This window comes from Brassica oleracea, chromosome C8, assembly GCF_000695525.1.
Source record: "Brassica oleracea var. oleracea cultivar TO1000 chromosome C8, BOL, whole genome shotgun sequence".
In the NCBI taxonomy this organism is placed as follows: Eukaryota; Viridiplantae; Streptophyta; class Magnoliopsida; order Brassicales; family Brassicaceae; genus Brassica; species Brassica oleracea.
Window position 1 is genome coordinate 22869875 of NC_027755.1, and position 13420 is coordinate 22883294.

General features: G+C 36.3%; 3 protein-coding genes and 1 pseudogene across 3 annotated transcripts; all 4 read left to right on the top strand.

Annotated features, from left to right (window-relative positions):
• The first annotated feature begins 1394 nt into the window (after positions 1 to 1394).
• On the top strand, positions 1395 to 2102 carry LOC106311199 (mitochondrial import inner membrane translocase subunit TIM17-1-like). Its single transcript, XM_013748420.1, has one exon. It carries the CDS (start codon positions 1395 to 1397, stop codon positions 2013 to 2015), a length of 621 nt encoding a protein of 206 aa, XP_013603874.1. The 3' UTR covers positions 2016 to 2102.
• Positions 2103 to 3479: 1377 nt separating this feature from the next.
• On the top strand, positions 3480 to 4752 carry LOC106310918 (mitochondrial import inner membrane translocase subunit TIM17-1). Its single transcript, XM_013748145.1, has one exon. It carries the CDS (start codon positions 3532 to 3534, stop codon positions 4186 to 4188), a length of 657 nt encoding a protein of 218 aa, XP_013603599.1. The 5' UTR covers positions 3480 to 3531; the 3' UTR covers positions 4189 to 4752.
• Positions 4753 to 7246: 2494 nt separating this feature from the next.
• LOC106311407 lies at positions 7247 to 8059 on the top strand (annotated as a pseudogene).
• A 2564-nt stretch (positions 8060 to 10623) lies between these two features.
• On the top strand, positions 10624 to 11004 carry LOC106308979. Its single transcript, XM_013746075.1, has one exon. The coding sequence runs from the start codon at positions 10624 to 10626 to the stop codon at positions 11002 to 11004; it is 381 nt and encodes a 126-aa protein (XP_013601529.1).
• Positions 11005 to 13420: the final 2416 nt, after the last annotated feature.

Sequence of the window (13420 nt, forward strand, 5' to 3'; positions counted from 1 at the left end):
TACCTGTTTTTGCTTCCGGTTGTCGGTGAACTAACCCCATGAATTCGGTTATACCTCGTTGGTATTCTTCCGTAAGCAATCTCGTGTTCGGATCCAAATGAGGTCGATCGATCCAAGAACGAAAATAATTTGAAGAAGACATATTTTTTATGAATCAAATTCGTGTGTAAATAGAGTAAGAGGGAGGATGAAGATATGGAGGGAATGAAGAGGAAAAGGAGTGCTTATATTTATAGTTTAAATCCTGCCGGCAGACCGAGGAAATTCCGACGGAATTCCGACGGAAAAGGCTAGTTCGTCGGAATTTCCTCAGAATTTTGTAAAATCCCCCAACGGCTCTCCAACGGCTATAATATTTCCTTGGAATTCATCGGTTTTTTCCGAGGAAACCCAATTTTGTGTTTCCTCGGAATTTCCTCGGAAATTCCTCGGGATATTCCGAGGATTTCATTTTCCGTCGGAATGTCCGTCAGAATACCGCTGTTTTCTTGTAGTGAGACCAATTTGGTAATCAAACTTAACCAACTTGATGACCAAGGTAATTTTCACTATAAATAAAATTATAATATCTTCACAAAATCACATCTCACAAACATACAACAATAAGTTTTTTCACAATCAAAACTTTTTAGATCTTCTAATGTAAGTGTCTCAATAGTATATTGTAATAATAAAAATCGTAGATTTTGTTTTGGGATTGTGAAACAGTTTCATCATGGTTATATTTTGGGATTCAAAATTAGCATAGAACCATTACATGTTACAATGATTTATTAAATTAAGAAAATAGATCAAATCTCAGTTCCGTGAATTCGTCTATTTCCTTTAACATTTCTATACCTATTATTATCGTGTGTTTTTTTTTTCTGTTTCTTGAATTTCAATCATGATTTTTATGGTTCTACATAAGCATGAAAGATAATTTATTATTTGAGTGTAAAATTCTAATAGATTAAGGTTCCAAAATTTTCATTTTCGCAATACTTTTTTTCGTGTGAATCATATCATCACATTGTTTTATTATTGAATACGATTTACAAAGTCAAATGTTTTTAGCTTTTCTGTACAACGTTCAGCTAACTAACAACAACAACAACAAGAGCTGGCATTCTTTTATTCACAAACAGTATGAATTAAACAAACGGATTATTCAGGAAATGAGATTTTCAAATATTTTTTTTTTCTTTTTTGCTTTTCAAATATTAAAGCAACGAATCTTTTTTTTGTTGGGTTAGCCGCATGTTTTCTCGGTGCTGTAAGTCATGTAGAGGAAACCATCTGCTTCCTTGAAAGTATTGTACAAAGAGTGCATCATCGCCAGGGTTTAATGGTTCTATTCTACTTTTTTCTTCATACAGTTGTAAACGTCAAGAAAAGAAAAGAAGCGAAACCAAATGGGAACTCCAGAGAATACAAGAGAACCATGCCCCGACCGGATCTTAGATGATATTGGCGATGCGTTCGGCATGGGTATTGCCGGAGGATCCGTCTTTTACATGATCAAAGGAATCTACAATTCTCCCTCCGGCGCTCGTCTCTCCGGCGGCGCTGAGTATGTACGTATGAACGCCCCGAGAGTCGGAGGAATCTGGGCCGTATGGGGTGGTGTGTTCTCGACCTTGGACTGCGCCATGGTGTACGCTAGACAGAAGGAAGATCCATGGAACTCCATCTTTGCCGGGGCCGCCACCGGAGGCCTTTTATCGCTGCGTCAAGGTTTCCGCGCGACTGGTAAGGCGGCTTTGGTGGGAGGTGCCCTGTTAACTCTCTTACAAGGAGTACAGATCGCTTTGGACAAACTCGCGAGTGCTGCGCAGCACGAGCAGGCTTCCATGGGTGATGCGGCCTCCTTACCACCTGCTCAGGTTTATGAGACTTCTTCTGCTCCGGAGGCAGGTTCGGGGTCTTGGTATGGAGGTTTGTTTGGGAGTGGGAAAAAAGAGGAGTCTGAGGATAAGTCAGGGAGCAAGACTCGGGTTCTTGAGAGCTGTGATGCGCCTCCCGTCTCAACTTAGGAGCTTAACTAATTTGTGTGGAAAATAAAATTGAGTAAACATAAATTTCATTGTGTGAGATGGTATTTAAGAGGAAACGGTGTATGATTTGTTTTTGTGTCGTGCGGTAAGGTAAAAATAGTCAAATCTCGATTCCTTAAATTCATCTATTTTTTTTTTTTTACTATTTTTTTATTATACTTGTTATAATCTTTTCTAGGCCTGGACATAAAATTCGGAACCCGAAATCCGAACCGAACCCGAAACGAAAAATCCGACCCGAAACGTAAAAATACCCGAAAATGTCTTGTAGGATGGTACAAAAAATATCCGAACCCGAACGGATAACCCGATAAATCCGAAATTAATAGTCAATATAAATATTTTGAAATATATATAAGTATTCTAATTATTAAATTCAATATTTGTGGTAATATTATATATAATAATAAATATTAAAATTCTAATAAATGCTTTAAGTACACAATTAGTTATAAATAAGTATTTTATAATTTGCTCATTGAAATAAAAAATCTACTCTCTATAAGGCAATACATATTGTTTACAAATGATGTTTGTTTTCATGCTTGATTTAACATTTTATTGTTATTTTTATCAATTTTATATGTGGTAGATTAATTTTTATTTAATTTAGATGTTTTTCTTTATGTTTTACTTCAAAAATTTTGTTTTTTACTTTGGTTATATCCGAACCGAACCGATATACCCCGAATCCGTACGATATATGATTACTTTATGGGTTTTATGATGCAATACAATTTTGAACCGAACCCGGAGTGTTATTATCCGAACCCGACCCGTACTAACAAAATTTTAGTATGGGACCTAAAAGCGTAAACCCGAAAATCCGAAAACCCGAAAAACCCGACCCGAATGCCAATGGGTACCAGAACGCCCAGACCTAATCTTTTATTTTTCTACCTTGTTTGGTGATTTTCAATCAGAATTTTATAGTTAAAATTGAGTGAACACAAATTCTTACGATATTTAAGAGACAGCGGTGTATGTTTTGTTTGGTATATTATCTTTCCAACTTGTTTCGTGATATTCACTTCATGGTCCTCCTAACTCCTATGTAAGCACGATTAAAAAAGAAAATTGGAACGATTAGAATTTAGCTTTAGTACTTAAATCATAAATTATCTATCTTTCTAGACAAAGTACAAAATGATTAATCAATTCACTGTAATGAAAGTAGCATCTTACCGACGTTATATAGAAAAGGATAAAAAAAAAAAAAAAAAAAAGAAAAGGACAAAATCCTACTTCACATTCTTTCATCGTAATTATTTGACATTTTTGGGTTTAGTGATGGGCTTATTTAAAAGGGGCATATTCAACCCTTACATATTGTTAAAAAATCTTGGAGAACACGGAAATTCATCTTTCCATTTTCGCAATACTTTTCTTTCTTTCCACTTTTAATTTCGTTTAAAGAAAAAAATATAGGGTTTAATGGTTCTTTGATTCTACTTTTTCATACAGTTGTAAACATAAAAAAAAAAGAGCAAAACCGATGGGAACTCCGGATACTACAAGAGAACCATGTCCCGACCGTATCTTAGATGATATTGTCGGTGCGTTCGGCATGGGTATAACCGGAGGATCCGTCTATCACTTCATCAGAGGAATCTACAACTCTCCCGCCGGCGCTCGTCTCTCCGGCGGCGCACAGTATGTACGTATGAACGCTCCTAAAGTCGGAGGAAGCTTCGCCGTATGGGGTGGTCTGTTCTCGACCATGGACTGTGCCATGGTGTACGCTAGACAGAAGGAAGATCCATGGAACTCTATCATTGCCGGCGCCGCCACTGGAGGTCTTTTATCGCTGCGCCAAGGCTTCCGCGCGTCTGGTAGGGCGGCTTTGTTCGGAGGTGCGATTTTAGCTCTCATACAAGGAGTCCAGCTGATCGCTGCAGACAAAGTCGCGAGTGCTGCGCAGCAACAGCAGGTTTTCATGGGTGAAGCGGCCTCGTTACCACCTGCTCAGGTTTATGGACGGTCCGTGCCTGTGCCGGAGACTTCATCTGCTTCGGAGGCAGGGTCGGGATCTTGGTTTGGAGGTTTGTTTGGGAAAGGGAAGCAGAAGGGGTCTGAGGATAAGAGTGGGAGCAAAACTCAGGTTCTTGAGAGCTTTGATGCGCCTCCTGTACCAACTTACGAGTTTACCTAATCTGTCTTGGACTTTTTTTTTTTTACTAATATATAAGTTTTAGAGCTTAATAATTAGTTTCTATGATTATTATTCTGCAAAAAAGGCTCGGTAAGGTTTTATAATCTTTTTAGTTGTTGACTTGGATTATTATAATGTATGGTTGTATGTAAAACTAGAAGTTATTATTACATATTGTCTGCACTCGTTCTGAAAAAATGGCTCAGTGTTTTTACTGAAATTAAGAAAGTAAGGTGAAAGAAAAGTGAGAAGTGAAGAAATTATGAAAAAGTAAACATATGTCTTAGACGACCGGATAGAGCTAGTGTGATCAAAGTAAATCGACAATAATGTTAGTAAGTTAAGATAGATATACTACGACATCACCGAGAGATATATAATAGTATTGGACAATGTTGATTTGTAACTAGTTGAGCTTTAAAGGAAGTCATGGTCTTTGTTGAAAACTGCAGAAAATTGCAGATTTTTCTTCATATTTCTTTTGTTCTGTTCTTGTTCAAAAAGAAAAGAGAGGAAAGTTTAGTGTATATATCAGTAAGAGTGAGTAACAGAAGTAGATAGAGAAATATGAAGTAGAGAACTGATTTTTGCTTGCTTACATTACACAACATTGGCCATTACATATATACAGAGAAAACAGAACACTCTTGATCTTTTCCATATAGCCTTATTTTTGACTTAGCCTTAGGAGCACTCTCCATATCTAGCCCATATTTTTTAAGTTATACTTGGACTACTGCAACAAGCAAACTCAAGAGACTTTTACAAAGACTTTAACAAACCAACACAATAACAGTCTTTCTTTTCATTCACTATTTCTCCAAATACTTCTCATTAGATCGAGGACAAGTCACCCAACCTATCGAGTAAGACATATAATATTAGAAAACATATTTTATCTAAATTTTTAGTAATGTTTATATTTCTTTCATAATAATAATATTTTATTAAAAAAATAGCATTGTTTTACAAAATTTTATTAATAAATGTATTTTTTTTTTGTCAACATTTTTATTAAAGGACCAAAGCCCAAACATTACAAGCAGATTCAATCCCTTCAAACTTTACATTCAGCCCAGTCGAAGCCCAATTATAAACATGATAAAGATTAAGAGAACACGTGTTTTGTGTTAAATAAATCCTAATGCATGAACGACACGTGTTCTGGAAACTGGAGATGGCGCCATCGGTTTCGCCGGAAACCTACCCGAACAGCAACCTTCAGCTACAACCTTCGGCCTGTTGATCTACTTGACCGCTCCTCCATTCCTTGTTCGCCGTCGATTCTACTCGATTCTTCATCTTCTCGGTAGAGGTGAATTACGGTGAGTAGCTTCAGAGAGATAGAGGCAGGGCCTTGCTAGAACGCTTTCAAAGAAGAAAACTCCAGCTTAATCTGAACCTGTATCATCTCCCCACGCTTGATCAATCTTCTTAATCTCTAACCTCCAAAGGATACTCCGCCATAAACTGAGCTAGCGAAGATTGTTTCCTTATATAGGAAAGAAATTAAGCATAACTAACAAGAAGATTGGAATTTTGTAAAACCATACGGGGTATGAATTTGTAAAGAACAGAGAAAACGGATTTAAAACACAACAAAATCGCCTCATCTATTGATCAGAAAAAACAAAAGGATTGAGTTTTCTCTTCATCCCCTCTGTGAAAGATTTTAGTGTAAGAACAGAGGGAAGAGAGAGAAACTCGGGGTTTTTATTGATGGATCACTATTATTAATAAATGTATTACCAAATAATAATTATTTTTAACAGATGATGGTAAGTTGGTAACAGATGAAATTTCATATCAACAGATGACTTTTAGTAAAATTATAATTGACTATAGTCAAATCTTTGTGATATTATTGACTAGTATTGATATACAATTAATTTCATGAAATTATTTTTTATTAGTTATTAATGGACTAGAATTAGTCTAATGTTTGTGATATTGTTGACTATTATTAATATACAATTAATTTTATGAAATTATATTTATTAATTATTAATTATTAATTATTAATTTTATGAAATTATTTTGTATTATAAAGATCTACGTATATGTTATTAGATTAAAATATAAAATGCATATTGTTAAAAGTTTGTTAAGTAAATTTACATCAGTCATTGGTTTACATGGTGTGCCATAACAGATGATTAGTCCACCCCCTGACATTAGTCGGAAGGTATTCCAAACTCGGATCAGGCAGTGTGGTACGCTTTCGGGCTAGTCCACTCTGTATCACTAAGTGCGTTCTTCCCGGGACCGACCAGATCAGCCGGTAGAATTTATCAAAAAATAATAATAATAATAAATAAATAAATCTAAAGGTGTTACCGGCGCTGGCTTTATTTCCTTGGTGAGTTGTGTTTGAACCGAGTTTGGTTGGGATTCGGTTAGTTCAAAGGCATTTTATTAGATCGAGAAAAGTTTAGTTAACAAATGAAGAAATAAACGCAAGAGTAAACTGGTGCTCGGAGAGCTAGCCGAGAAAGTACAAGTCAACGAGAATACAATAAGTAAGAACTCTAGTTTTTATCCTTCAAGTATGTGTGTAAATTCTCGAATCCCACTCTTGCTGACCCTCCTCTTCCTTATATAAGATGCTTCCTTCCCAATGTCTTAGGTCGTCGTGTCCTAATGGCCTTGATCCCGATCGGCGGGCCGAGCAACTGGGCTTTCAAGCCGAGCTGATGTGCTTTCTTTGGATGAGTCGATTGAGACGGTCTTGAGCTGAGCTTGCGCTCTTGGTCGGGATCGCTCAGCCGAGCTAGTGCCTTGGGCCGGCTTAGCAGGCCAAACTTTCTATTTGACGGACCTTGTAGAAGGATGTAATCCATCTCGTACAGGTTGACGGCCAATGTTGTTGTACTCATTGCTTAATTGCGTTTATGGAATGTTTTATTTCCTGAATCAAACTAAAGACAAGAGATTATTAATATTGCAGGATACTCATTGTTTCATTGCGTTTATGGAATGTTTCTTTTTCTGAATCAAACAAAAGAAAAAGGTAACTCTAAAAATATGTTAGAGCCTCTTACAAATACGTCAACAGAAGATGATGATGCTTAAATTGTTAGGTTGAGACTTGGGAGAATGTTATCTTTCCATTTTCGCAGTACTTTTCTTTCTTTCCACTTTTAGTTTCTTTTGAAGAAAATAATAGAAAGGTTTAAGGGTTCTCTAACTTGTCTTTCTCTCACAGTTAAGAAAAAGGGCGAAACCGATGGAAACTCCAGAGTGTACAATAGAACTATGTCCCGACCTGATCTTAGACGATGTTGGAGGTGCGTTTGGCATGGGTATTGCCGGAGGATCCGCCTTTCATTTCATCAGAGGAATCTACAACTCTCCGGCCGGGGCTCGTCTCTCCGGCGGCGCTGAGTATGTACGTATGAACTCCCCGAGAGTCGGAGGAAGCTTCGCCGTATGGGGTGGTCTCGTGTCGAGCTTTGCCTGCGCTATGGAGTACGTGAGACATAAGGAAGATTCATGGAATTTGATCTTTGCGGGCGTCGCCACTGGAGGTCTTTTATCGCTGCGTCAAGGCTTCCGCGTGTCTCGTAACACGGCTTTATTCAGTGGTGCGCTTGCAGCTCTCACAGTAGGAACCTGGACCGCTGTGGATAAATTCACGAGTGCAGCGCAGAACGACGAGGCTTTCATGGATGATGCGGCCTCGTTACCATCTTGTGTGCACATTTGTCAGGTTCTTGGTCTGTCTGTGCCGGAGACTTCTTTTGGTTCGGTGGCAGGTTCGAGATGTTGGTTTGAGAGTGGGAAGAAGGAGTCTGAGGATAAGTCAGTGAGTACATCTCAGATTCTGGAGAGCTTTGATGCGCCTCATGCGCCAACCAATGAGTTTAACTAAAGGGATGATTGGTTGGGGCTGTAGATGCTCTGGACAGCCAAAATTTAGTCTACAACTATATATGTCAACCTATCGAGCTTTGCTTTCTTTAAAAAACTCACAGCAAAAAAATCTCTGCAAAATCAAAATATGGCTGTAGAGAGCTTTATTTCCAAAGCAAAAAATTAGTGCTTTAGAAATCTACAGCAAAGAAAATTACAGCAAATAAATCTACAGATTAAATTCTACAGCAAAAAATATAAAGCTACAGCACTTACCAATCATCCCCTTAGACTTGGTAATTTTTCCATCATGCACGGGTATAAATATTTATAAAATAAATATACTATAATCATTAATTGTTATTTATTTTTAATTTTAAATTAATTTATAATTTGTACACATAATTTATATTAATAATATTATATTACTTTAATTAGACATATGATTTTATATGTGTTATATCTAGTCGATTTTGTTGTTTTTAGTCGATTTAGTATCATTTAGGTATATTAGATTGCATCTATTTCCCTGAATTCAACAATAATATTTTTTTTATTTTAAAAATATTAAAATTATGATTAATTTTCTTATTTACGTTGGTTGTTGTCTTAGATATGTAAATATATTTGAGGAAGATTATGTATAACTTAAGATATATATTGTGCTTATAATGAAATATAAAATAAACTAAAGTGTCTGATACAAAATTACGTAAATTAATGTAACGATAATATTCTACAGTTTCATGCATATATATAAATTTACAAATGAAGAAAAATAAATAAAACTTTTCAATAATACTAATTATAAACTATTTTAGTCAATTAAACATATATCAGTTTTTGTTACTTAATTATTTTATGTAATCATATAAGAAAATAGATAGATAGATAAAAAAAATATTTCTATTACTTTGAAAATATATATTTTTGTATTGCTTAAAATTATGTTTTAAAAGAAATAATATTTCTTTTTCAAATATCAAGATTATTTGTGTGAATGTTGTATTATGAAATCACATTATATGCAAATATATATATTTTCATCTAAACAAATATAGATATAAAGAAATATTTTATTACTTCAAAAGTATTTTTTTTATGTTATTTAATAATATTTTTAAATGGAATATTTATATTTTGTGAACTTTCCTTTTTTAATGAAGTCATATTATATATACATATATTTTCTTTTTTAAACTTTATACATGATTCCTTTTTATTATATATGTTTTTTAGAAAATTTTAAAAAGGAAACTAAATAAAGAATTCAATAATAATATTTAAATGTAATATTTTTAATTCATTAAGGATATCAGTGTAATCAACCATCATGAGAGTTAACGTGAGCGCGACACATAATATTATAGAGATGTCTGAATTTATTTTATTAAATACAGAAATTATATAAATTAATAATGTAAGGACCATAATATTTTATTAATTTATAACATTATTAACTTACCAAAAAATTTTACTTTGAGATTTCTTTATTTTAAAATATATTTCTTATATAAAAAAACTAATTGATCTTGTTAAGCACCAAGGAAGATGTCTGTGCCCATGTAATTCTTTGTATAATATATTGATTAATAAGATTCGTGGACGTGGAAGCTTAAGGGTATGTTTAGTGGGGAGTTCTTAAGGTGAGGTTCTTAACTTAATATAAGAACTGTCTCTTAACTTTTAACTAAGAAATACTAAGAACCGGATCTTAAATAAGAGTTTTAAGTGACGGTTCTTAGTTCTTCTTAGTTAAAGTTAGAAAACGGTTATTATATTACGCTAAAAGCATCATCATAAGAACCCCACAATAAACATGGCATCAACAGTGGTCTGATTTTTCAACAGAGTACCTCACAAATTAAATACTAGTATTTTTTATTACATAATTAAACTTAAAATAAAAATAAAATAGAACCATCGACAATGTGACAGTTGGAACGTAAATCTCTTCCGCACGGTAGAACGTGTCTCTATTCAAAGACGTCTCTTTCTTTTTTTTTCCTTCTCTCTTCTTTTTCAATTTTTTATTAATTAAAATATAAGAGACTGTGGGGGAAGAACTCCCACGGCGCTCGAGCACCTCCGACGTGCCTACGAGGAGGTAGGGTTTTAAAAAAATATATTAAAAAATAGAAAGTAAGTAAGACAAGGATCGAAAATATCTTACTAAGGGCAGTTTTAGGACTTATCCTAAACACTATTTGCTTGGTGTCTGTATTTTATTGGTGTTACTTTTTCCTTTTAATTTTAATTTTATTAGTTGGATACTCAACTTTAGAACTCAACCACTAAGACCATCATTATCGCTAGGTTTTTAGGTGGGTTCTTAATTTAATTAGAATTAAAAATAAATGGAAAATACAAATTACTTTAAGCAACGTATCTTAAACAAGCTACATAAGAAACGCCTCTTATTGTATACGTGTCACCTCTCTGCCATTTCATCTCTTTCACAACTCTCTACCGTTTTTTTTTCCAATTCCCGTCGGTTGAAATCAAACAAAAAACGAGGAAAAAGGTTGAGGAAGAATCAATCAATCGTCGTCTTCGTCTCATACCTAACCACCCCACCCCCCAATGGAAATCGAGATCTCGAGCTCAACTCATGATACCGTTGATTTGGATAGTATTCGTGTCAAGCGGAAGACGTTGCAGAATCTGCTCGACGATTGCCATAGAGCTCCCGAGCTGCTTAATCTCGCCGATACTGCTCCCAGTGGAGATAGAACCGAAACAGGTGGTTCCGGAAAGGATTACAGAAACCCCGTTGGCTCATCGGAGTCTCCTTCTTCCGATTCAGGAGATCCTGAAGCCGATGAGGATTTTAGCAGTCGTCGCTCTGCTTTATTTTCTTCTGATTTCTGCAAGTCCGATCGAGACATACGTTTACTAATTACCGAGTTTGCTTGTTTCCTGGTTACAGGGGACATGTTTCAAACAGAGCTTGAACTCGCCTAACATGAAGCTGTGGATCACTGGATCACTTCTAAACCAAGGTTTTGAATTCGTCAAATCATTCACTTGATTTTGTAAGAGTGTAATGCGCGATGTTTCAATCTGATGTCACATCTTGCTTGTCTTCCTTTATGTATGTTTTATAACTACCAGGGGTCTAAAGTTAATTTTATGGATGTTGTTTATGCTTTGAAGAGGCAAGGTCGCACTCTCTATGGCGTCAGACGAGGCTGCTTCTTGAGCTTGACGCTGCTCCTAGCTTGAAGAGGCAAGGTCGCACTGTAATCACATTGCTTGTATTGAAAACTTGCAGATCATAGTCTATTCTTCTGCAAAAGCCTTTAGAGGAAGCAAAAAGGACAGAAGCATTGCAGAATGACGATGCCTGTGTTGGGTCATTTCAGAGCTTCATGAGTGATTGATAGCTCGTGGTGGTTTAGTAATGTTGATGTCAATGGGATCACTCATGGGAAAGGTTTTCAGGTGAAAACTGATTTTTAAACTACGATCTTTTCTTTGTCTTAGATAGAACATAAGTGTTAGAATAGTCAAGTAACAATGTGCTTTAGTGTCTAGATTTAATTGATGTGCTGTTGATGTAATTTTCTTGGATAACAAGGTTTCAATGCATAGAATGAAAAAAAATAAGAACCCCAAAATAGGAGACTACCATTGGAGACCCAAAATTAAGACATGATTTAACTAAGGTTCTTAATTAGTTTTAATTACTAAAATAATGAATAAGAAACCCAAATGGGGTTATGGGTAAGGTTGCTCTTGTTTCCTTTGGTCACACAAGCTTATTTCTAATTTTGTGTCATAGACAACTTGATATAGCTTGTGTGACCAAAGGAAATAAGCTTACATGTCGACAAAGTTAATTAATGAAGATAGATATGCTACAACATTACCGATAGATATCAATGACATTCGGATGCATCTGTCCAGTGTTGATTTGTAAGTAGTCGAGTTTGAAAGGGAAGTCATGGTCTTTCCATTCGCGATTTACCAAATACCTCTCATATAGCTTTACTTCCTTATTGGGTGATCCACGGCCAATGAGGTTGTGCTCATTGTTTCATAGCGTTTATGGAATGTTTCTTTATCAATCAAACAAAATATGAGATTATTAATATTGTAGGTAGGTGAGGATCATGAAAAAAGGATAACTCTAGATATATGTGTAAGTCTCTTACAAATACGTCGACATAAGATGATGATGATGATGCTCAGCTTCGACTGGATCATATATAAACTTTTCGGCCATCTTCTTCAAACTTGTTAATTATTTGTTTTTGTGATCACTAATAGAAAATCGTTTTCATACATAAAATCTGCATAACATAAATACCAAATAGTGTTTTCTGTAAAGAGTATACTGATAACTCATGATTTTAATAGTATTTAGCATTTTATTTAGCTCATTTTAATCATTTAGGTTGCATTTAAGTCTCAATATTGCATTTACATGCATAATTGCATAAATAGGGGCTAATGTGCACACTTGAGAAGTTTGGGCTGAAATCGTGAGGTTAATCGGGCAATTTACAAAGTTATGGGCCGAACTGAGAACTATAAAGAGGCGGGGGATCATTCTACAAATACTGAGGGTCTGGTCTGCACAATTGGAAACTTAGGGGCAGAATCAGAAGGACGTTTCTGCAATTTTGATACATTTGGGGTCAAATCGTAATTATTCGAAATATGAAGGACCAGAAGTGCAGAAACCCCAAATTCCACCATTGCTGCTCCTCGAGCTTTCTCCTGCGACTGAAGAACGACGAGCGCGACGGTGGTGGCGGATACCACGGCCCGGAAATCCGATCACGGCGAGGAGGCGACGACCTGTACATGAGAAGTTTCCGATGAGGAGTCTCAATGGTGAAGCTCGACTGTGACGGCGAGAAGCACTCCGGCGCTTTAGGACAAGCTGTCATGGCTCGATCTGAGGCCACAGCGGCGATTCTTACCACAGCTGCGACTTGTTGATGACGACGATGGCGTGTATTGCAGTGGAGAGGGAGAACTCGTGGCTGACCACGACGGAGGAGATGAAGCTCGACGACGCGGGTTGGAGGCTCGCGGGATCGTGAAACCGCACGCACGAAGAAGAGGGAGCGTCGACGTCTCAACTCGGGGTCGAGAGACGCGGGGAGCCGAACCCGCGCGCACGAAGTGTCTGAAGTCGCGACGTCTCGACTCGGGCTGAAGGCCGCGGGTTCCATTACCCGCGCGCATGAAACAGAGCTGCTCGACGGTCCAACGTGGGGAAACCAACTCGGGTTGTCGCCCGTGATTTCTACCCGAGTCGCGTCTTTGCTTTAGTTGAATTTTAATATTTTTAAAGGGCTTTTTAGACTTTTTAATGGAAACCATTAGGTTTACCAAAGACATATAAATACTCTTGTAATCCCAAAGT